The sequence below is a fragment of the Pempheris klunzingeri genome, chromosome 7 (assembly GCF_042242105.1).
Source record: "Pempheris klunzingeri isolate RE-2024b chromosome 7, fPemKlu1.hap1, whole genome shotgun sequence".
Taxonomy (NCBI): Eukaryota; Metazoa; Chordata; class Actinopteri; order Acropomatiformes; family Pempheridae; genus Pempheris; species Pempheris klunzingeri.
In genome coordinates this window covers 23,303,191-23,325,644 of record NC_092018.1, presented here as the reverse complement: position 1 = coordinate 23,325,644, position 22,454 = coordinate 23,303,191, and the positions used below count along the sequence as shown (strand labels likewise).

At 39.8% G+C, this 22,454-nt stretch overlaps 1 protein-coding gene across 1 annotated transcript in view; it reads right to left on the bottom strand.

Moving 5' to 3' along the window:
- Positions 1–633: 633 nt before the first annotated feature.
- LOC139203661 (collagen alpha-1(I) chain) overlaps positions 634–22,454 on the bottom strand; it is a 58,530-nt gene continuing 36,709 nt past the window's right edge. The window contains exons 23-55 of the mRNA XM_070833488.1: positions 21,931–21,984; positions 20,429–20,473; positions 20,281–20,334; positions 20,110–20,154; positions 19,304–19,357; positions 19,156–19,209; positions 18,878–18,931; positions 18,153–18,206; positions 17,728–17,781; positions 17,524–17,568; positions 17,385–17,429; positions 14,802–14,909; positions 14,607–14,660; positions 14,427–14,480; positions 14,193–14,246; positions 13,800–13,907; positions 13,320–13,373; positions 13,005–13,112; positions 12,853–12,906; positions 12,049–12,102; positions 11,095–11,148; positions 10,955–11,008; positions 10,072–10,179; positions 9,867–9,920; positions 6,950–7,003; positions 4,826–4,879; positions 4,502–4,547; positions 4,362–4,368; positions 4,206–4,259; positions 2,524–2,577; positions 1,052–1,105; positions 934–951; positions 634–673 (exon numbers count right to left, since the gene is read on the bottom strand). Coding sequence (XP_070689589.1) covers positions 634–673; positions 934–951; positions 1,052–1,105; positions 2,524–2,577; positions 4,206–4,259; positions 4,362–4,368; positions 4,502–4,547; positions 4,826–4,879; positions 6,950–7,003; positions 9,867–9,920; positions 10,072–10,179; positions 10,955–11,008; positions 11,095–11,148; positions 12,049–12,102; positions 12,853–12,906; positions 13,005–13,112; positions 13,320–13,373; positions 13,800–13,907; positions 14,193–14,246; positions 14,427–14,480; positions 14,607–14,660; positions 14,802–14,909; positions 17,385–17,429; positions 17,524–17,568; positions 17,728–17,781; positions 18,153–18,206; positions 18,878–18,931; positions 19,156–19,209; positions 19,304–19,357; positions 20,110–20,154; positions 20,281–20,334; positions 20,429–20,473; positions 21,931–21,984 — 1,857 coding nt within the window. The remainder of the gene's footprint in view (positions 674–933; positions 952–1,051; positions 1,106–2,523; positions 2,578–4,205; positions 4,260–4,361; positions 4,369–4,501; positions 4,548–4,825; positions 4,880–6,949; positions 7,004–9,866; positions 9,921–10,071; positions 10,180–10,954; positions 11,009–11,094; positions 11,149–12,048; positions 12,103–12,852; positions 12,907–13,004; positions 13,113–13,319; positions 13,374–13,799; positions 13,908–14,192; positions 14,247–14,426; positions 14,481–14,606; positions 14,661–14,801; positions 14,910–17,384; positions 17,430–17,523; positions 17,569–17,727; positions 17,782–18,152; positions 18,207–18,877; positions 18,932–19,155; positions 19,210–19,303; positions 19,358–20,109; positions 20,155–20,280; positions 20,335–20,428; positions 20,474–21,930; positions 21,985–22,454) is intronic.

The window sequence follows — 22,454 nt, the reverse complement described above, 5'->3', positions numbered from 1 at the left end:
GTTGCGTTTATATTTTTGTTCAGTGTAGATTAGATTACTTGGTAATACTACTCAGAGTGCTACCTATAAATGTAGTTGTGTAATGGCCCACTAATCTCCCAACTTCATGGAAGTGCAATAGTAAAGTACACCTTGAAGACCTATTTACATTTAGTAATCAGAAATCTGCAAGAGGTGCATAGAAACAGCTGATTCTCTCTCTCTCTCTCTCTCAAAAGTTATATTCACAACTACAAACTACGTGAAAATGTATTTTACTGTAGACTAGAACGGAGTGACAGACCTGTCTGCTTGTCTGACAAAGTGACATCACTGTGTGTTTTCTAGATACAGGCTTGCTTGGCTCAATAAATGAGAATGTGTGTCTATTTGCGATGCATCAGCTATTTTAGAGTTGTGAATATTCAAAGGACTTTTTGAAGGGCCTCTCAAGAAAGCCTTATGCTGAGATTGTCGCCCCTAAAGAGCTGTTATGTTGATGTAATAACAAATTCATAATCATTGTGACTTATCACAAATAATACAACTACCACCGCTGCTACTACTACTTCTACAAATAATAATAACAATAATAACCCCTGCTCTAAGTTCCAGTTCCAGTCACACTCACCTTCAGCTGAGTCAGTGTGAGGTTCAAGGAGGTTCCTGGGGTCCCAGGTGGTCCAGGTGGACCCTAACAAACAGAATGTGCTGTGTGAATACAGATGCTCCTGATGTGTGGTGGCACATATTTCTTGTGTCATACTGTGTGCATTATACAACCTAACTGCATTCTTCCCATGTCCATTGCACTGTACTGTACTCACAGGTAAGCCTTTTTCTCCAGTAGTGCCTGGTGGTCCAGTAAATCCTTTTAAGCCCTGGTGATCACAAGAGCTCAAAATTAGAAATAAGTGCTTTTCAATGAATGTCTACGTCTTGGGATTTACTCACCTTATGTCCAAACAAACCCTACGAACAGAAAAGCAGAGGAGCACATGTTAAGTGGTGTTTATTCTTTCTAAGCAGTTATTATTGTCGGCCACAATGGCAGTTAATACAGATGACTTACAGGCAGCCCAGGTAGGCCTGGAGCACCTCGTCTACCTGGTGGACCGATGTCCCCCTAGGAAACAGACAATACTGCTGAATGATTATTTGTGCCTAGTTAAGGGAACAGAATGATCAAACCTGAAGATTCATCAAAAGCTTTTATGGTGCATTTTAATGGACAACAAAGTCGTCTTTGACACAATTTTGACATGATTTTGACAGTCATGTGAATGCAGTTGCGCAGAAGCAATGGTGACAGCATTCCTTGGTCAAAGAGAGGGGTTAATAATGTAGGTTGATATACTGTAAACCAGTGTGTTCTTTAATTCACTCCAGATCACGGCCAATTAAGTGTTTTTAAGATTTAAATACATTCAAAACAGCCACTTGTTTCAGTTCATTTCAATATGGCATTGAAGTTGATATGCAGATACTCTCAAGCTTGCATTAGAAGCTTCTACAAGTTGATTTTAATGACATATGCATAAACCATCAGAGTGAGCATCACATCTGTCGTGTTCATTCTGTGACCGCAGTGATTAATCCTGCCAGCGTGACGTTGGATATGTGTGACACTGCATGTAACAAAAACTCTGTGTTTGTAACTATGAATTGTATAAGATCTGCTGTCAGGTCAAAAACTTACCTACCTACCTACCATACCTTTAAGAGGCTCCATTTATGAGCCATGTTGTTGGTACGTGGATTACTGAGTTATTTGACTGTTGATGACTGACATAAGTCCAGCTCATTTTGTGACGTTTTTTGTAATCATATTCACAGTTAACTGGATTATGACCAAGACTTCTTAAGGTGAATCCCGTGCTATTATTTTGGGATGCAAATGGTTCCTTTTCTTTGATGAATCTTAAAAAATCTTGATATAATTTCAGATGAGAGCATGTAGGTTATTTAGACACCATCAAATCTGTCATTGTAATCATCTCAATTCAAGATTATCAAATCAACCCTCTAACTTCAAAGAAGTTGGCTGGAGAGGAATCAATAACATCATTTTAGCTTGACAATAGCATACAAGCATAGATGTGCTGAGTCATATCTGAAGCACAGTCCTGCTGAGACAGCAGACATGCACCACGGTCATATGAATTATATATAGCTCATTCCGTATATTGAATTCGGTCAGTTAGGCTAAAATCATAGCGCATCAGTGTCCTATTTCGGCAGACTTTCAAATCAGTTCAAGGTTCCTTGAGTAAGCAATCATATGGCAACAAAAACAGAATTGGCTATAATGTTCAGTTTAATGAATTCTTATCTAATAATTTAATCTTGCTATTATCTAAAACAAGTTTCTTTCAAAAGAATCCTATGGCTTCCTGAAAAGTAAGAAAACACCAAAAAACTCTAAAAAATGCCACCTGGGTCTGTCTCCAGTGCCCTTTACACTATTCTGATGTGAGGAAAGTGATGAGTTTTAATTCTTGTGTTTGATCGGATGTTTTTGATACAAATACAGGTTTCCTTCACCTGTTCTCCCTTTTGACCGGCTCGTCCTGGCTCTCCAACAGAACGTTGCATTCCCTGAAACAGCAATATGATATACTGTGCATAAGTCAGTACACATGAAAGAGCATCAACTAGTTATGCCTACTGTTAAGAAAGCTTACATGGACTACTCAACTGATACATAAGCTCACCTTTAACCCTTCTCCACCAGGAGGGCCAGGTGGTCCTATAGCGCCAGATTCTCCCTGCATATTAGGAAATACAGAGTGTACTCTCTTCAAAATCATAATGTGTACAACAAGCCACACATGTAGAAGACAGTCCACTACATAGAAATCAGTCCACTATTATTCTAACGATATGCCCTCTGTTCTAATGTGCTGATGCTGATATCCAGCTGTATGCTGATGTTCATAGTTGCACAACATTCTTGTAGTTATGTCACAGTAAAATGTGACAAAACTATAGGAATGTTTTTTTTCTTAAAGATCCAATGTATGAAATGACCCCAAGAAGACATATGGCATTGCTTCCCTTGACCCTGGACGCAGCTCCACCTAATTAATTTGCATATTGAAATACTGATCGGAGCAAAAACAAAAAAATTAAATAATGTGGTTACATAAATATGCACACCCTTAAACTAATACTCTGTTGAAGCACCTTTATTACAGCACTCAGTCTTTTTGGGAAGGAGTCCATCAGCATGGCTCATCTTGACTTCAAATCTGTCAGAGTGCGAGGGCATCTCCTGTGCACAGCCCTCTTCAGATCATCCAACAGATTTTCAATCAGACTCAGGTCTGGGCTCTGGCTGGGCCTTTCCAAAACTTTCATCTTCTTCTGCTGAAGCCATTCTTTTGTTGATTTGGATGTTCCTCTTCATCTTCAGCTTTCTAGCAGAAGCCTGAAGGTTTTGTACCAACACTGACTGGTATTTGGAACCGTTCATAATTCCCTCCACCTTGACTAAGGCCCCAGTTCTAGCTGAAGAACAACAGCCCCAAAGCCTGATGCTGCCTCCACCATGCTTCACTGTGGGTGTGGTGTCCTTTTGGTGATGTGCAGTGTTGTTCTTGCACCGAACATTGGAATTATGGCCAAAAAGTTCAACCTTGGTTTCATCAGACCATGACACATTTCCCCACATGCTTTTGGGAGACTTTGGAAGCTCTCTGCGGACCGTGGCTTTTGTTGTAAGATGCGACTAAGAAAATGTGAGAAAAAGCCTACTAGAAGAGCTGAACTTTATTTGGGGTTAATCAGAGGCACTTTAAATGATGGCAGGTGTCTACTGACTCCTGTTTAACATGATTCTGAATGTGATTAATTCTGAACACAGCCACATCCCCAGTTATAAGAGGCTGTGCACACTTATGCAACCACATTATTTTAGTTTTTTATTTTTACTTTCCCCCCTTAAAAGATTTTTACGGAGTTGTACAGGTTATAGGTCACATTAAACGTGGAAAATTGTTCTGAAATGATTTAACTTGGTTTCATTTTTTTTACATCACAAAAACCTGGCAAATCTAACGGGTGTGTAGACTTTTTATATCCACTGTAGGTAGAGTGGAGATGATAACACTAAATAATACTAGCTATGTATCCTGATACCCTTAAACTACAGTACTATTGTTTTCTGTTGATAAATGAGCATTGTCCCTGATAAACTTGTAAACAGAAAAAGTCTAAAGCCCTACCTTAAGGCCTGGTCTACCCATTTCACCTTTTTCTCCACGTGGACCATCTTCACCCTTTTGGGAAAAATTGTAAGAGAAGAGATGAATGTTAATCTTCTATAAAGATGAAGATGGGATGAAGAATAAAGGATGACAAATATACAGCACAACATTTACACTGAGGCTGACCGACCACAACACACCAAGAAGGGAATTTAAGGAATGTTGATAATACAACTAATGATCAAAGAATGATTCACAGCACACACAGTAGTTTCAAAAATTCTGATGATGCTAAAAACAACTTACATATGTACCGTGTCTCCCTGGAGGACCAAACACACCCACATCCCCCACCTTCCCCTGTAGGGCGAGAGAAAGATCCAAACTTGATGCAGTGTACAGTAACACCCCGAGCAGAGTTGAAAACAAAAGCAAAATAGTTACATTTTTCTTTTTACAGGTAATAGCTGATACAGATTGTCAGGATTAGCAGACACCACTGACCTTTTCTCCTTGCCTTCCTATAATGCCTCTATTTCCAGCTTTCCCTTTTTTCCCCTTTAAAAAGGAATCACATCAGATTTTAGGATGTGCATTCAGGTTCACATTTCTGTAAGAGGTCAGGTGTGTCATCCTACCCTCTTCCCAATGCGGCCATCCTTCCCCAGACGTCCACTACCGCCATCATCTCCCTGAAATTCAAACCACTGAGATTTTAGAGATATTTCAAGTTCATAAGGATTAGTAATTTGATGCAATTCTGATTTATCCTTATCTTAAACTATCCTCTTACTATCTATCTAAACTTGTCTCCAACTTAAAGGTTTACATGGCCTTTTATTATTACTATTATTATTATTATTATTATTATTATTATTATTATTATTATTATTATCATTACACGAACATCTCATCATCTCATTTCAGGTCTCACTCTGTCAGAGATCAGAACAGCGTCCTTGCTGATGTTTTTAACTGTTTGTCCTCATCTGAATGTTGGATTTATTCATTTTTCCTCTGAGTTGCACTTTTTTTTTCAGTTTCATTGTTGTCTTCAATCTTTTCTTTCTTTGTTCGGTCATAGGAACTGTTTACTTGCAAATTAGCAAAGAGAGACGCCACACTGCTTCCACCTAACCTCTCTGATGGAACCACGACTGGATGATGAATGCTGCTTGGGATTTTTCCCTGGAATGTCACCACAGACCTTCAAAGAATACTGTGGGCCATAGACTTTGTGTTAACTCATTCTGCCACTAAACAGACATTTAGTTAAGTGAATATCTTCAAGACTGCCACTTTAGAAAAATCTGTATCACAAAAAATATAAATCTCACTATGAGATTTACGTGAATATTAAGCAAGTGAATTCATATTTTCATTGAAACTTACTAAATCATATATACACTACTCGCAAAAAGTTAGGGATATTCAACTTTCAGGTGAAATTTATGGAAAATGTAAAAAGTTAATGCTACAGTGATATTATATCATAAAAGTAGGGCATTTAAGTAGAAGCATGCACTGGTAGTTTCTTCATTTTAAACAATTTATTGAAAGAAAATCTAACAACAGTGGTCTGTGACTCTTCCAGTCTCTCTGTATCACTGTTACCACCTCCTGATGACACTCTGTAACCCTCTAAGCTCAGTGAACACCTCCGTCTGAGGACTTCCTGTTTGAAGCCTCCAGTGTTGAGGTGCTGCTGATCAACTGTTAGGTGTCGTCTTGGTCTCATGATGTCAGAATGTGAACAGCAGGATGAGGAAGACTGTTTAAATACCAATTCTAACTGAAGCAGGAAATGTATTGGTGGATTCATGGATCAAACCTGTTGTGAATGTTGCTGTTAAGCTTCTTGTCAGAGAACAGCAACTTGTGCAAAAAGTACTGAAACACTGAACAGTTGGACAAGTTTAGAGAAGGTCACATTAAGTTCACCTGGAAAGGTTAGAATGTATTTTAGGGTCATCCTGAGATTTCACCTGAAAGCCAAATATCCCTAACTTTTTGTGAGTAGTGTGTGTACATATGCACTTTCATCTTTACTGAGAATTTTGGTAAAATGTGTAAGCTTTTGCAGTTTTTGATTAAATTGACTTAATAGTTGTATGATGCATTACAACACATGACGTTTATCTGAAAGGCTCTCACACTTAAAGGATAAGGCTTGTGTTTTTTTATATTTTTGCAACAACAATAATGTGTTGGTTCATGTCCCAGGACATCAGCACCCTCTCTGTGGCTCTCAGTTCCAAGCCCATTTTGTTTGGGTCAAAATAAAACTACAGTGTGTGTGTTCATGGTAATGAAGGAATGTGTCACCCAGCGCTCAGTGTGGACAACAATGGAGCTTTATGGCACAGAGAAATACTAAGTATCAAGTCAAGTATTTGTTAGTAGGATATGTTTATTGTTGGTTTGGGTCTGGCCATGGGATTTGATGACACGAATAATAATATAGAACATCACTAGATTTGTTTAATCTTAGATCATATTATATTTAACCGGATCTTATTCATAAATGAGTGATGCTGAACAGGCGGAAGATATATACATACACATACAGACAGACAGACGTTTGAGCTGACCTTTTGAGCTTTTTGTCCTTTCCTTCCCTCTAGCCCAGGTCTACCTTTTAGTCCCTGAAGGTAATACAGATGAACGGAATGAATGTTATTGTAAGAGCAGTCAGAATACTGGACATGCTTGAGTGACATTTCATGTTAATCTGTGTGTGCGGTTTAAGAGGCAGTGCTGACCTTAGGTCCAAGAGGGCCAGCAGGGCCCTGAAGTCCCAGCTCACCCACAACACCCTGGGGAAAGAAACACAACAGGGGGTTTGTTAAGACTGCCAACACTGGTATCTAAGACATGGTTAGTGATCAGTTTCCCTTAACCCCTGTTGCTTTCCTTGCATATTCAGTAAAGATCATTATCTTTAAGATTGATTATCTGCCAAACCCAACCCAGTGGAACACCCAGGGGATTGTGATGCCAGGCTTCACGGCCGTGGTGTCACGTTTTTTGGGAATTCACAGTAAACGGCATAAACCTTGAAACATAAAGTATTTTACTACTTAAATCTGAAAATACATAAATAAAAAATTTATTCTGATTTGACAGTTGATGCACGGAGGTGGTGGATTTAATAAATCAGCTTTCAAAGCAATATGTTTTTCTTCCTGCAGTCTGTTTCAATTTGATACTCAGTAAATACTGAATTTCCCTTATTTCCTTCATTACTTCTAGGAATTGCACTTAAATAACATTTTAAGACAAAGCACGCATTATGAATAGTGGGCGTACAAATAGGTTATCAGATGCTGTTTTTAAAAACACTGACATTGCTGACCAACCTAATGTACACAATACATCTGAGCCAGAGACTGAGGTTTGGGGTTCAGGTTGCCCTGAAGAGTAGCAGGTTAAGAGTTCATGAATGAACGAAGATGGTAAACATGGTGAACATTAAACTTGCTAAACATCAGCACATTTATATCAAGTTCTGCCTCACAGAGCTTCAAACATGGCCATAGACTAGATACATTTGTAAAGATATACAGTTGCACTTAAAATTATTCAACCCCATGTGAAAATTACCTGTATTGGAAAAACAAAATATAAAAATATGCAGCTGTGTTCAATGAACAACTCAACTCATCTAATATTACAGGCGGTTTCTCCAAATCCAACACAATATGCCATTTTGAAATTATTCAACTCCCTGAATAGAATCTCTCATAAGAGCACTCATTTATAAATCAGGTGTTTTCTCAAGCACACCTCATGTAACTAATCAAGGGGCCTCATTAGTTGCATCAGGTGTGCTTGACATAGAACACATCAAATACCTGGACTGGCTGGGGGGGGGGTTTGTTCACAGTGATGTTTGCGTGCATGCTAGAAATATGGGTAAGTCAAGAGAATTGTCCAAAAAGTTAAGAGAGGAGGATCATTTCCTTGTACAAACAAGGAAACGGATGCAGAAAGATAGCCAAGGCACTGAATGTTCCCAGAGATACTGTTGGAAGCATAGTTCACAAGTTCAAAGCTAAAGCAACACTGGCTGCACTACCTGGAAGTGACAGAAAGAGGAAGCTATCAACAGCTGTCACCAGATTTCTGAGGAGGCAGGAGGCCAAAAACCCTCAAGTGACTGCAAAAGACCTGCGGTAAGACTTGGTGGCAGCAGGCACTGAGGTTTCAGTTTCTACAGTAAGGAGCATACTAAACGCTGAAGGCCTCCATGCCAAAAGCACGAGACAAGTCGGCTCTAATATGCTTGAAACCATATAAATAAGCCATAGAAGTTTTTCAATTCTGTTCTGTGGAGCAACAAAACTGGAACTTTTTGGGTCAATGGATCAGAGGTATGTCAGGAGGAGGAAGAATGAGTCAGACGCTGAAAAGAACCCCCTGCCTACAGTGAGTGATGGCGGGGGCTCAGTGATGCTCTGGGGCTGCTTTACGTCTTTTGGCACCCGAAGCGTTTGAGGACAAGATGGATTCAATAAAGTATCAGGAAATCCAGGAGAAAACATCATGCCGTCTGTGAGGAAGCTGAAGCTTGGGTGTCAGAAAAAGTCCTGGAAAATGGTAGAGTGGCCGTCACAGTCACCTGCCTTGAATCCCATAGAACATCTCTGGTGGGCCGTTGCAGCACACAAACCCAAGAATATTAGAGAGCTGGAAGCTGTTGCTCATGAGGAATGGGCTACGATTCCTCAGGAACGCTGTCAGAACCTGATTTCTAGCTATGCATCACATTTGCAGCAGGTCATAACAGCAAAAGGGTGCTCTACCAAGTACTAAAGATGCTTGTCAAGAAGGGGTTGAATAATTTTGAGACTGCAGCAGTCATTAAAAGAGGCAGATTGTGTTGAATATGGAGAAACCACCTGTAATATTAGTTGTGTTGAGCAATTTCAATTGTTCTTGTTTGTTCACCGGACAGCACATCCTACTTTGTCAAAAAAAAAAAAACATTCATTGATTTTGGATCTTCTAAAAATGTGACCAGATCTGCTGGATCAGAAATATACACACAGCAATGCTAATATCTGATCAAATGTCTCTTAGTCATTTTCACCTCAATCAAGCACTTTTGGTAGCCAACCATAAGCTTCTGGAACGGTTAAGTTGTTGACAGCTCCTCTAGACAACTCCTCAACTAAATTCTAAACCTTAACTCTGGCCTGATTTAGCCACTCCTTTGATGCATGTTTGGGATCACTGTCCTGTTGGAACAGACCCAACCTTCTGGCAGATGATTTTAGGATTTTCTAAAGAATTTGGTGGTAATCCTCCTCCTCCTTTATTACTCCATTTACTTTCTGTAAAGCACCAGTTTCACAATCAGCAAAATGGGTCCAGAACATAATACTACCACCACCATGGTTGATGATTGGTGTGTATCTCTGGTCATTGTGGCCAAATTGTTTTATTTTTGTTTAATCCTTGACAGGTGCTGCTTCTGGAGCAAAAGGCTTCCTTCTTGCACAGCAGCCTTACAGCCCAAGGCCTTGTAACATCAGACGGCATCATGCAGCCTTTCATTGTTTTCATTATCTAATGTTTGCAAATCAGCCCCATTGTCCCTAAATGTCCACCTCATCTTAGTGCAGCATCTTCTGAGCTCTTAATCTGTGACCCTCAAGCTGTGGGTCCCGGTCGTACCTCTAGTCCTGGTAATCCTGAAGGTCCTTTATTTCCTGGCATGCCATTAGAACCCTGCAAAGACAGGAAGGCCATGACCACCAGTCATGCATAAATAAGTTAGTCATTTTTTTCTAACCAACACTTAAAGTACTTCTCAGCTATAATCTCAGGGTTTTATGAAAGTCCTTTTCAGATGAGGTAGTCAAAATAGCAGGATTCTCACTGCCTCTCCTGGCTCCCCTTTCTGTCCAGGCTCTCCTCTCAGCCCCTGAGGTCCAGAAAAGCCCTTTGGGCCATGAGCACCTGGTCTTACTGCGACTCCTGCAGACCCCTGAAGCATAAAAATTCTTCTCAGTCATGATCTCACAATGCAAATTGTTTATTTAACAAAGTTGGTCTTTTGGTCTTAAAAGATCAGAGTCTCGTTTACGGAGGACAATTTCATCTAGAAACACAATGTTTTAGAAAAATAAAGAGAAGAAAACAAATTATTATTACACTGAAGTGTTTGGGCTTCGATGGGGTTGACGTAAAATACAAACCCAGCACGTAGTTAGCAAAAGGCATGACCCAAGTAGGTCACTGGTGTGTAAAGAAGGAGACAGGAAGGTGAGGCGACAGAAGTCTCACAGGAGATCAATGAAGGCACTATGAAAATCTACTCAATCGAGGCTCCCTATCTGTCTTCACAATGAAATGCATATGGAGCAAATCATATCTGCTCAGAATGAAGCATCTCACCCACATCCACAGAGGTACTTTTACATCACATCTTAGAAACTGAGTCAGATCAATGGATTTAATAAGCCCTAGGAATGTTGATGCTTGAAATCCAAAAAGATTACCTCTGAAGTAACTTTTGAAGTCTATTTGAACACTGGAATGACCTAAATGCCGAATGTCTTGAAAGAATTAGAGTTATTGCTATGTGTACTTCATAATGCTTAGCCAAGAAATATTCCTTAATGCCAAATCTGACTGCATGTTGATATTCAGCTATTTTCCCCTGTAGTTTTTCTTTAGTCCCGTCTACATAAATAAAACATATTCCAACAATATTCACATATTGTGAAATGGTTTGTCATACTCTACTGCTGTCCACTTACCACTGGTCCAGGCTTTCCCATGTCACCTTTAACACCCACACTTCCTGCCACCCCCTGCAGTTAGACAGAGCACAGTGTGAAGGTAATCAAACCAACACTTGTAGTATGACCCGTTGCTTCATGTTAGCAGTGCTCTGTACCTTAGGACCTGGAGTCCCTGGCTTCCCAGTCAAACCAGCAGGACCTTTGTCTCCCTGTAAAGAGGACCAGTTCAGTTCTTCATATGGTGTGCTTTATGATACTTTACAATGCTTCCTTCCTGCTAAGTTGGGACTTCTTTCAAATCTGTCTTAACACAACTCACATGTCCATACCATATGCAGTTTTAAAGAGTTACTGGTGGCTGTAATCATTCGTCCTCTCCATACTAGCTGTGAAGAGACTCCTACCTAATGTGTCTACAATGTAAGAAATAGGGTACAATATCCACAGTTCTGTGAAAAAAAAAAGTCCAACTGAAGGTGGCATGAGGCTTCGGCAGTCTGAGAGACACAAATCAGCTGAGAACAAAATTCCACCTTTAGTCCCTACTGCGAGGACCTGTGGATTCTGTTCCTCCAATGAAGTTGTGTTAGGAAGCTGTACATTCATGGCCAATATGTTACGTCTCATCAAGTTTGTTAATGTTTAGTTAAGTTTAGTTAATGTATTTCCTGTTTCATTGTGGCATTCAACTTATCCCTCTCGTTTCAGGCCCCTTAACTTCCTGCCCTGATTGTTTCCAACTGTGCTCCCTCCCCTGATGTATATATTGTCTGTGTTTTCTCCTGTCTTGTGTTGAGTGTTCCAGCACCCTAGTCAGTATGTGTATCTTGTCTAGTGTTTGTGGTGCCTTGTCTTTGTTGATTGTGTTCAACAATAAACTGCACCTTTTACCTTTTACCATCTGTTTGCCTCCCGTCGAGCATTTGAGTCCTTTATAATACAATATGCAGAGGAGAAATATAGCAACCAATAATTGTCTTAACATACATATGGAATGTGTGTTTTGTTTTAAGATGGACTCCAAACCAGTCCTTAAAAACACTGCACTGGTCTTGAGTGTGTCTTTTTTGACAATAGAGCTTTGCAAAATATACTGTGAGTTTGTCTACCTTTTGTCCCGGTGGGCCATCAGGTCCTGGAATCCCAAAAATACCTGGGAATCCCTGAAAAGAGATGCACTAGTTAAGAACAGTTACTGCAACAACAACCGATACTGAAAGTCCAACTGAACTCACATTTAGTCATAAGGTTTTGTAGTAAAAATGAGTTTTTTTAAATGTATTGTGAACATTTTTTATTTAATTTTATTAAAATGGAGAAAAGGGGAAACTTCAGAAAAGCTCCTTTTCCTTGTCTGTGTCTGACTGACAGCTGGCAGGTGGAGCTTAACAAAATAGGATAGGATAACTTGCAGGTACATTTACGTGCTGTTGAATGTGCTGCAGCTGACCAGCTCCCACACTATCAAGCCTGCAAACTGACATTAACAGTGACAGTGTACGTTTCCCTGCTGAATCTTTGTCTGGCAACTCATTCAACAAGCTAATAAGCAGGACAAGATGTGTGTTCATGCTTGTAAGCTACATAAGGAGGAGACTTTAGCAGGAAAGTTAATGTAGGTTGTTGTTTGCTCTTGCGTTGTGTAGCAGGCTGCTGTCTGGCTGTCAATCAGTGTTACCTATTACATATCACTGATGTTACTGCTGTATGCACAATTTGATTGGCTTTATTCAGATAAGGTTTCCATCTATGTAGATGGATGCTTCATGTTATTCCTTCAAATCAATGCAAAACTAAGAGACCAAAAAACTAATAGAAATTTCTAATAATTTATCATTTATGCTGTGGCAGAAGAAAATTCTACTGGATAATTCCTCTGTTTTAGTTGATCTTAACGGCATAAGGTAACTCACCTGCAGTCCTAATAAGCCTACTGGGCCAACCTTCCCCATCAGGCCCCCTTGACCCTGAAAATAAAAATACCCAGTGATGAGGACAGGTAATGCACAGCAGATAAACAGATGATGATGTAGACAGATAGACTGATATTAAGACTACACTTTACCATTACGCCTGCATAACCCTTTTCTCCTTTTGACCCTCTTGGTGCTTGTGTGCCTGGGACTCCTGGAGGTCCCTCTGATCCCAACAGGCCATGATTTCCCTTATCTCCCTGGGAAAAATGCATCATAATTTACTTTAGAATGTGTGAATGAGAAAAAGTATTTGTTGAGTTTTGGCTAAATAAACGGATTCATTAAGTGTTGATGAATCGCTTAGCTCTTCTCTCTCCTTCTTATTAAAGCTCTGTGTAGAAAACAGTGGGTGTGTGTCTAAAATGCTACATTAGCTAGTAATACAATGTTGAGATGGAATTGACCTTTACTCCTTTAGCACCTGGATCCCCAGGAACACCAGGCTCTCCAACATCTCCCTGCACAAAGAAACAAAATAAGGCAAAGAAAGAGCAGCACAACAACCAGTGGCAGGATAAAATTAAGAGCTGCTACGATTACTCAATTAACCAACCAAAAGAAAATACATCTGCATATTGATAATCCATTAATTGTTTTATCATTTTTGGGTGCTAAAAATGTGATGGTTCCGGTTTCTTAAATGTGAGAATTTGGTGCTTTTCTTGGCCTTACATAATAGTAAATTGCATATTTTCTGACTGTTGTTTGGACAAAATAAGACATTTGATGAATTCACACTTGGCTTTAGCATATTGTGATTTTCTTGTTTTCTAATGTATTATAGACCCAACAATTAATCCAGTCAGTCAGATTAACTGATAACTATAATAATCGTAAATTGCAGCCCTAGATAAATGGTTGCATAGAATAACAATACATCTAACCTCTTTGCCCCTCTGCCCAGGGGCACCCTGCAGCCCCTGGGAGCCCTGAGGTCCTGGCTCTCCCTTTGGTCCCTTGCGCCCTGGTTGTCCCTGTGGGCCCAGAGCTCCCTGTTTCAAGAAAGTACAGAGTTGAATGTTTGTCGCACAGTCATATGTATATGTAATATGGAATGTAAGTGTCATTCATTTAGCACTTAGCAAGAAATGCTTAAATTCAGATTTTTGAAATATTAAACTTCTATCTTCCATCCTATCCCAGGCATTCAAACATTGAACTAAAGAGGGTAGTCAAACACTGCTTTTCAGCCTTTCATTAGGTTATTCTTTAATAAAACATTAATGCGATATACACTGAATGTAATTAATTAATTAAAATTAATTAATATCACAGACCTGGTCACCTTTTGTTCCAGGGGCTCCTTCTTCACCAGCTGGCCCTGGTGGACCCTAACATGATAAGGACAATCATACTTAACATTATGAAATTTATAGCAAGGTTTTTCAATACTATATGTCATAAATGACATTCTATATACTGAATTCTTCTTCTATAATACTGAAGGTTAAGAGTTGGAACAGTACATGAAATTTAATATCACATTATATTGTGTCAGTGTGCAAACTGACCTGCTGTCCATCCAGACCTGGAACACCAACGTTACCAACAGGACCCTTTGCGCCCTAACAACAATAAACAACACACCCATATATTTATATAGAATATTAGCAGCTGAAGCTCTTGTTAGACAGTATTTAATGCCAATATTCAATATGTCCAAGCTTGAATACCATGCTGAAATCAGTTACCTGCTCTCCCTTCTCTCCAGCCTGACCCATCAGTCCAATAATCCCTGGAGTTCCCTAATCAGAAAAAAAAAATAGTGATCTTGCACCACAGATACGCTGCTTACAATATGATCAGTATACACGCTTTATGGAGGGCAGCATCTCAAGTCTTCAAGCAATATGAAATGGAGAGAAAGGTGAAAAGTACCCACTCACTGGAAACCCTCTAGGTCCAGCTGAAGCCGGCAGCCCCGGAGGCCCCTGGCTCCCTGGAGGACCAGGCCTCCCCACGCCACCCTCTGGTCCTGGCTTGCCTGGAGGCCCCTGAAACCATTTAGAATGAAAAATAAAAGAAAATGGAGTTGATAACAGTTGAGGTGGTTTACCAAAAATAGTTCATGATAAGTTAGTTCATGACTTCCAACCACAGATGAATGAACCAGGTGTGCAACAAAGCGTCCATCTGTATCTGCATTTATGGCAAACTTATTTCACATACAGTGGGGCAAAAAAGTATTTAGTCAGCCACCAATTGTGCAAGTTCTCCCACTTAAAAAGATGAGAGAGGCCTGTAATTTTCAACATAGGTATATCTCAACTATGAGAGACAAAATGAGAAAAAAAAAATCCAGAAAATCACATTGTCTGATTTTTAAAGAATTTATTTGCAAATTATGGTGGAAAATAAGTATTTGGTCAATAACAAAAGTTCATCTCAATACTTTGTTATATACCCTTTGTTGGCAATGACAGAGGTCAAACGTTTTCTGTAAGTCTTCACAAGGTTTTCACACACTGTTGCTGGTATTTTGGCCCATTCCTCCATGCAGATCTCCTCTAGAGCAGTGATGTTTTCCCTCCAAAGATTTTCTATGGGGTTGAGATCTGGAGACTGGCTAGGCCACTCCAGGACCTTGAAATGCTTCTTACGAAGCCACTCCTTCGTTGCCTGGGCGGTGTGTTTGGGATCATTGTCATGCTGAAAGACCCAGCCACGTTTCATCTTCAATGCCCTTGCTGATGGAAGGAGGTTTTCACTCAAAATCTCACGATACATGGCCCCATTCATTCTTTCCTTTACACGGATCAGTTGTCCTGGTCCCTTTGCAGAAAAACAGCCCCAAAGCATGATGTTTCCACCCCCATGCTTCACAGTAGGTATGGTGTTCTTTGGATGCAACTCAGCATTCTTTCTCCTCCAAACACGACAAGTTGAGTTTTTACCAAAAAGTTCTATTTTGGTTTCATCTGACCATATGACATTCTCCCAATCCTCTTCTGGATCATCCAAATGCTCTCTAGCAAAATTCAGACGGGCCTGGACATGTACTGGCTTAAGCAGGGGGACACGTCTGGCGCTGCAGGATTTGAGTCCCTGGCGGCGTAGTGTGTTACTGATGGTAGCCTTTGTTACTTTGGTCCCAGCTCTCTGCAGGTCATTCACTAGGTCCCCCCGTGTGTGAGATCTTGTGTGGAGCCCCAGATCGAGGGAGATTATCAGTGGTCTTGTATGTCTTCCATTTTCCAATAATTGCTCCCACAGTTGATTTCTTCACACCAAGCTGCTTACCTATTGCAGATTCAGTCTTCCCAGCCTGGTGCAGGTCTACAATTTTGTTTCTGGTGTCCTTTGACAGCTCTTTGGTCTTGGCCATAGTGGAGTTTGGAGTGTGACTGTTTGAGGTTGTGGACAGGTGTCTTTTATACTGATAACGAGTTCAAACAAGTGCCATTAATACAGGTAACGAGTGGAGGACAGAGGAGCCTCTTAAAGAAGAAGTTACAGGTCTGTGAGAGCCAGAAATCTTGCTTGTTTGTAGGTGACTAAATACTTATTTTACAGAGGAATCTACCAATTAATTCATTAAAAATCCTACAATGTGATTTCCTGGATTCTTTCCCCCCATTCTGTCTCTCATAGTTGAAGTGTACCTATGATGAAAATTACAGGCCTCTCTCATCTTTTTAAGTGGGAGAACTTGCACAATTGGTGGCTGACTAAATACTTCTTTTGCCCCACTGTATGTGTATTCATATCTGTATTGAGATTTAGCAGGAGTGGGCATGTCCTACACCATACAGACTGAAAAACATAGACATACAGTGTAATTGTTTAGTTTAATTGTCAACTGTTAATGTTTCAGATGGAAATAAATAGCGGAAAGAACAGGATGTTGTAACTGGATGGTATAAGTGAGCACTGCATTGGGCTGCATGACTGTAAAAACTGCAGACTGTGTATACAGAAAGAAAGTGCCACAATAGCTTGGACAATGTTGCATTATCAAAAAACAGATGAAGGCCCAGATTGTCATAAAGTTAGTTTAAAGTGTTTAATTTAACAGGAAAGTGTATTATCCTGTTAATTTAACAGGATACTGGAGTGAATGCATTGCAGTTGACAGAGAGCAGGTTCTTGGATAATTGCAGAGAATTTCAGGACATTTCGGGAGTCAAACCTAGAAATGCCCCCATCATGAACAATCTAATATTCTGTTGTCTTATGTTGTTGTTCATTTTCCCAGCATAATACAGTTGCAGAATGTTTACTTTGGCTGCAATAAACCTACATTAAAATAAGTAAAGAAATCCAAGTTTTTTTTTTTTAAATAGAATAAATCTGCTTGAAGAAAGCATGGAGAGACGGCTTTACATGTCAGATGCACTGGAACGAAATAATGTCTCAAAAATGTTTGAAACAAGTTGATTTACAGCAGAAGTTTTCTAACCACGCTGCCTGACTGTTGTGGCAGATATTCTGAGCCTGAAACAACCCTATGTTTCTGTAAGACTACTCACTGGCTCTCCCTGAATGCCTTTGGGCCCCAACTCTCCTTGACGGCCCTGAAGGAAAGAGTTGACAAAAGACAACAACACATCAGGTTTTGCTCTCATTAACTGCGGTGGCTGATGATGCTTGATTGGTACATTTTGTCACCTGTGGTCCTGGAGGCCCTCTCTCACCAGCAGGGCCCTGCAGACCCTGAAAAGACATTGTTTCAGTACAGACACACATCAGTGTGTGGGCATACTAGTTGTAGGAGTATGTGGGAGTATTCAGTGGAAAGTGAAACATGGGCATGGACATTAATTAGATTCAAATTCAAATCCAAATGCATTAAATTTCACCAAACACACTCACTGGAGGTCCGGTCTTTCCTTGGATGCCACGAGGGCCTCTGACGCCAGCATCTCCCTGCACAACAATCGACAGAAAAAACAGAAGAAGATTTCAGAATGACATGAACTTTAGACATGAACTTGTGACAGTTTTAGCAATTTAGAAATCAAATATCTGACTTTTCCAGCAAATATCTGACAGCCAAGTTCAGCTTAGTTTGGGAATGCTGCTGGTCTAAGCATCATTTGCAAAGTAATCCATACTGTATATGTCACTTATGTTATTATGGCATTGTTTCTATCTCACTTGTCATATACTGAGTGTGCTACTACATTGGTTGTTCAGTATGTAAGAAATGCTAAGCCTGCTGTATCAAAAATACAGATACTGAGCCATTACACATGAAAAACATAATGATTCTGATACAGACTTTGTTTACGCCTTACCTGTTGCCCCATGTGGCCTGGTCTGCCAGTCAGACCCACTGGTGCAGGGTAACCCTGCAGACAAGTTAAGATAAGATTTTACTTTTACATCCATAAGTAACTGTAGAGCATGGTTCGGGGCTACACTTTAAAATCAATCAAATTTTGAGTTTTTAGTAAGTACTGTGTACCGTGGGTGTAGCACTGTGTTCACACTCGCAGTCGGTCAAAAACCTGGAACCTTCTTGCTTGACATATAGTAAATGCCTCCATGCTAAAATAGTGTATGTACTAATATAATAATGTACTTACTTATATACTTAGTAAAATACTATGATTACTAGTACATGGTACATGGTCTCCTGTATATAATGTATTTGTCAACCACACAGACAGTTATTTGGGTGTGTTATGCTACTAAGCTAGTGGTTTGAGGCTTGAGGCTAGTCTCAGGAGTGGGCTACAGAGGTCTGGTATAATCACTTCTTTTAAACTTCACACTCCAAGATGCTTCTCATTTTCACATTAGTCTTAAGCCCAACCAACGAAGACTCAAGTGAGGACATTTGAGGGAATGCTAAAACAAATCTTAGTTTTGGGCTTTAGTTTGTTGTTATAAGTTTGTTGTTTATATTGAAAATGTCTTCACGGATCTTTCATATCAACAAAGAATAAAAAGGCTTTTATTATCATCTTAACATTAGCCAGTATAGTGGCCACCTAAACACTTTATAACAGTCACTTACATACATGCCCACTGGTCCCTGGGGACCCATCAACCCTGGTTTCCCAGAGAAGCCCTAAAGAGAGACATCAAAAAGATAAATGATTCAAATGTTAATCATGAAACCTGCAAATTATCAAAACCAATAACTTCAGTTGTGTTCTTTCGGGTAAAACACCACAGGCCATAATAAGATGCCAAACAGAAAGCAATATTCATTACACACTATCAGAAACCTGTAATGCAGTGTGTATTGAAACTTATCAAACCTTCATGAACAAAAAAGTGTGATCTGCTCACCCTCTCACCAGCTGGTCCAGGGATGCCGTTTTCACCTGGCTTTCCTGGAGGACCCTATTAAAGTCACAAATGACTCCTTTCAGTATGCTAAAAACTTAAAATTTGCTCATTGATTTTCTGAATAGAAGAACAAGTGTTGTTGGCCTACCGGAGCTCCTGGAGAACCTGCCTGGCCTGGATCACCAGCCACACCTGGAATCCCCTTCATGTGTACAGAGAAAATAATGCATAGCAACAACGTTCCTTTGGTTCTACTCTAGCATTTTCTTATATAAATTTTATAAGCTTTCGGGATTTTGCCATAGGGAAATCCACAGTGTTTTATGAATGTTTTGTTTCAGCACCGTTCAATATGTTCATATATCATATTATTCATATTTCAATACTCAACTTAAACTTAAGGATTTGCAATTGCAGAGAAGAAATTGAAAGTGTCTACGAAGGCTTTAGAAGAAATGTAAACAAAAGGTGTTGGTCCCAATCCCCCGCTTCATTTCCCAAAGTGTAGTTCTACTTTTCTGATTTCTGCGGTGCTCAAATGCAGTCTTTATTCTGGGAAACACTACTGCCTTTGTCCACATGGACCACCAAAACCAACACAAAACGAAAGTTCCATGAAACTTATCTGATGTAATGTATTATTAAACTGTTGTGGCAGGCAGTCACTTCGTTTGAACTGTCGCCTGTCCAAAGAAAAATTGCAATTACTGCCCCTTTAGAAATCACTTAATGAAGCTACAAATGTTATTACGTTTATGGGTTTGTATGATGAAACGAGTGTGACAATACAGACCACCTATGCCACCATGGACATGCCAGTGAACCAACGTTCTCTTGTAATCAGCACCCTTCTCAGATACATGTTGTATGCCTGTATCTTCATCAGTCACATTGAACTGCTCATAAATCCATCCTTCCCCCTCACCCATGGCTTAAAGAAAAGGGACAACTCACTCTGTCTCCTTCAGGGCCGGGGGAGCCAACAGAACCAGGAACACCCTGAACATGACACACAATTGTATCACAATAATTACAAGTAAAATGTTGATGGTGTGATGGAGCTGGCTAAAAGTAAGGAATGCAGCAAAAACAGAATCATATGAGATTAAGTTATAAAATGGGAACCTGTGTACCAGGCTTTCCTTCTGGTCCCTCAATCCCAACTCTGCCTTTAAAACCCTGCAACAATCCACACAAACAAATATGGTTTAGTGTCCACACGTAAATGCCAGACTCAATGGGCTAGTTTTCAACTTATTTTGTTTGTTCTTACCAGCATGCCAGGTAGACCGTACAAGCCTGGGAGTCCTGTACGACCCTGTGATGCAGACAAAACGACAATGAAATACAATGCATAATTGCACTGCAAGAAAATAGTCTAGAAAATAGTTACCCTTGGTCCTTTGAGTCCTAAGTTCCCATTTTGTCCTGGGATGCCTCTGTTGCCCTTAAATATGAATAAAAACATTTTAAAGCATATGGGAATCCAATTAATTTTATGAATACATTTTAAACTGTAGTTATCCAGCTGTCACTATGCATGGAATATCAAGTGTTGATTAGATGATCCAATTTCATATTATTTTAAGATTATTGCACTATTTGATCTTAAATTAACAACAGATCACAAGACTAAGTGTAATGTGTAGTGTATCACTTGTAATGATAAATCCACAGTGACTTATCACCCAGCTGTGCAGCTCCCCAACACACCTACAGAGTCTTTTACATCATCGTTTTGGGTTTGTGGCCAGTGACTTTACTGATTACTTGCATCAACCTCCTGTCAAGCCGCAGTGGTCAACTGCTCAGCAGCAAACGACGGACATACACAGTTAAAGACCAGCTGGTGAACACAGTGGAGCCTTTGGCAGCTAGAAAGACAGATATTTCCCTCAGGGGTTGGTGGAGACTAAACCAGCTAAAGGGAGAGTGAGTGTTGAACTTAAATCCATCAGGTGGACATAAACACCACTCCAAATGAATGATAATGTTGCGCTGTGTCTGCTGGATATGTAAATGGGTAACTGTTAACAAAAATCTAATATATTTTAAAAACATATCAGATTGTGATCAATGTCATGCATTAATTACCAGAGATGGTTTTTTTTTTTACACAAATTAAATATACCAGAATAACATATCATTGAGAAAGTATTTTCTTATAAGGCTATTCCTATCTAAGAAAACAATTGATTAAACATGTGATCATTTAAAAGCAACTCTTAAACTGTAAGGAGTGAGTCACTTGATAAATTTGTTTTATTCTTCAATCTGAAGAACTTCTAGATGGCGCTGTCGAGCATTCTTGAGTGTAATTCTTAGAGGCTTTTGATGACGGCAAAAGCCATACCATATGATTCACAACATTTTCTCATTTTCATATCATCAGTGCACTGTGAGGGACCACTCCCATCAGGATTTTCTTTAATTTTTATTTGTCTGAATCATTTTAAGGTCAGTCTCCAAGGCGATCCTACTGATAGAATCTACCAGTGGATTAGCGTTGTTTTTTTTCAATTGTTACCAGTGATTCACATAACTGCAATTCTAACTATTACACACATTTTCTTATAATTGTTAAGTAGTAAGGGCACAAAAATCAGCAACAATAATAGTACCACTGGTACTAACAGGAGCAGTAGCAGTGATTACCTTCCATCAGCAGCTAATTGCAATGCAAGGTAAGAAATGTCCCTGTGGTCAATACGCTGTGACATATACGGCTCTAGTTTACTAGCGTTACCTGACCAGGCACCAATAAACTGCTCTGACCTTTAGCCCTTGTTTCCCAACCAGTCCCTGGAGACCAGCCTCCCCGTCTTCACCCTGAAGAGATATGACAGAGAAACTTATTGGAATTACAATTACAGTTACAAAAAAGAGCTACACTTTTCACTTTTTGTCTTCTACTAATACTAACTGACAAAAGTACCATACTGAGGGTTATGCGTGTGCATTTGGATCTACTTTCTCATGTAAATTACTAAGCAAATAAGTAAGACTGAGACTGAGAAGACTGAGATTCAGTGTGGTACGACCATGAAGACACAGTGCAGGCAGAGAGCACTGTTTCCGAGAGGAGCACTGATTACAACAAGTGCTTATTTGTTCACTTGCATGTTTGGGATATCTTTGTGAAATGTTGCCTGTGGGCATAGATGATCTGTACTGTCACACTTGTTTCTTTACACAAGCCCATGAATTATTACATAATGGCAGGTCCACATCAACAGTGTCAACAGTGCGGGTGCACTTTCAGGATGTTGTTTCATAAGAAAACAGGAGATTTCTAATGA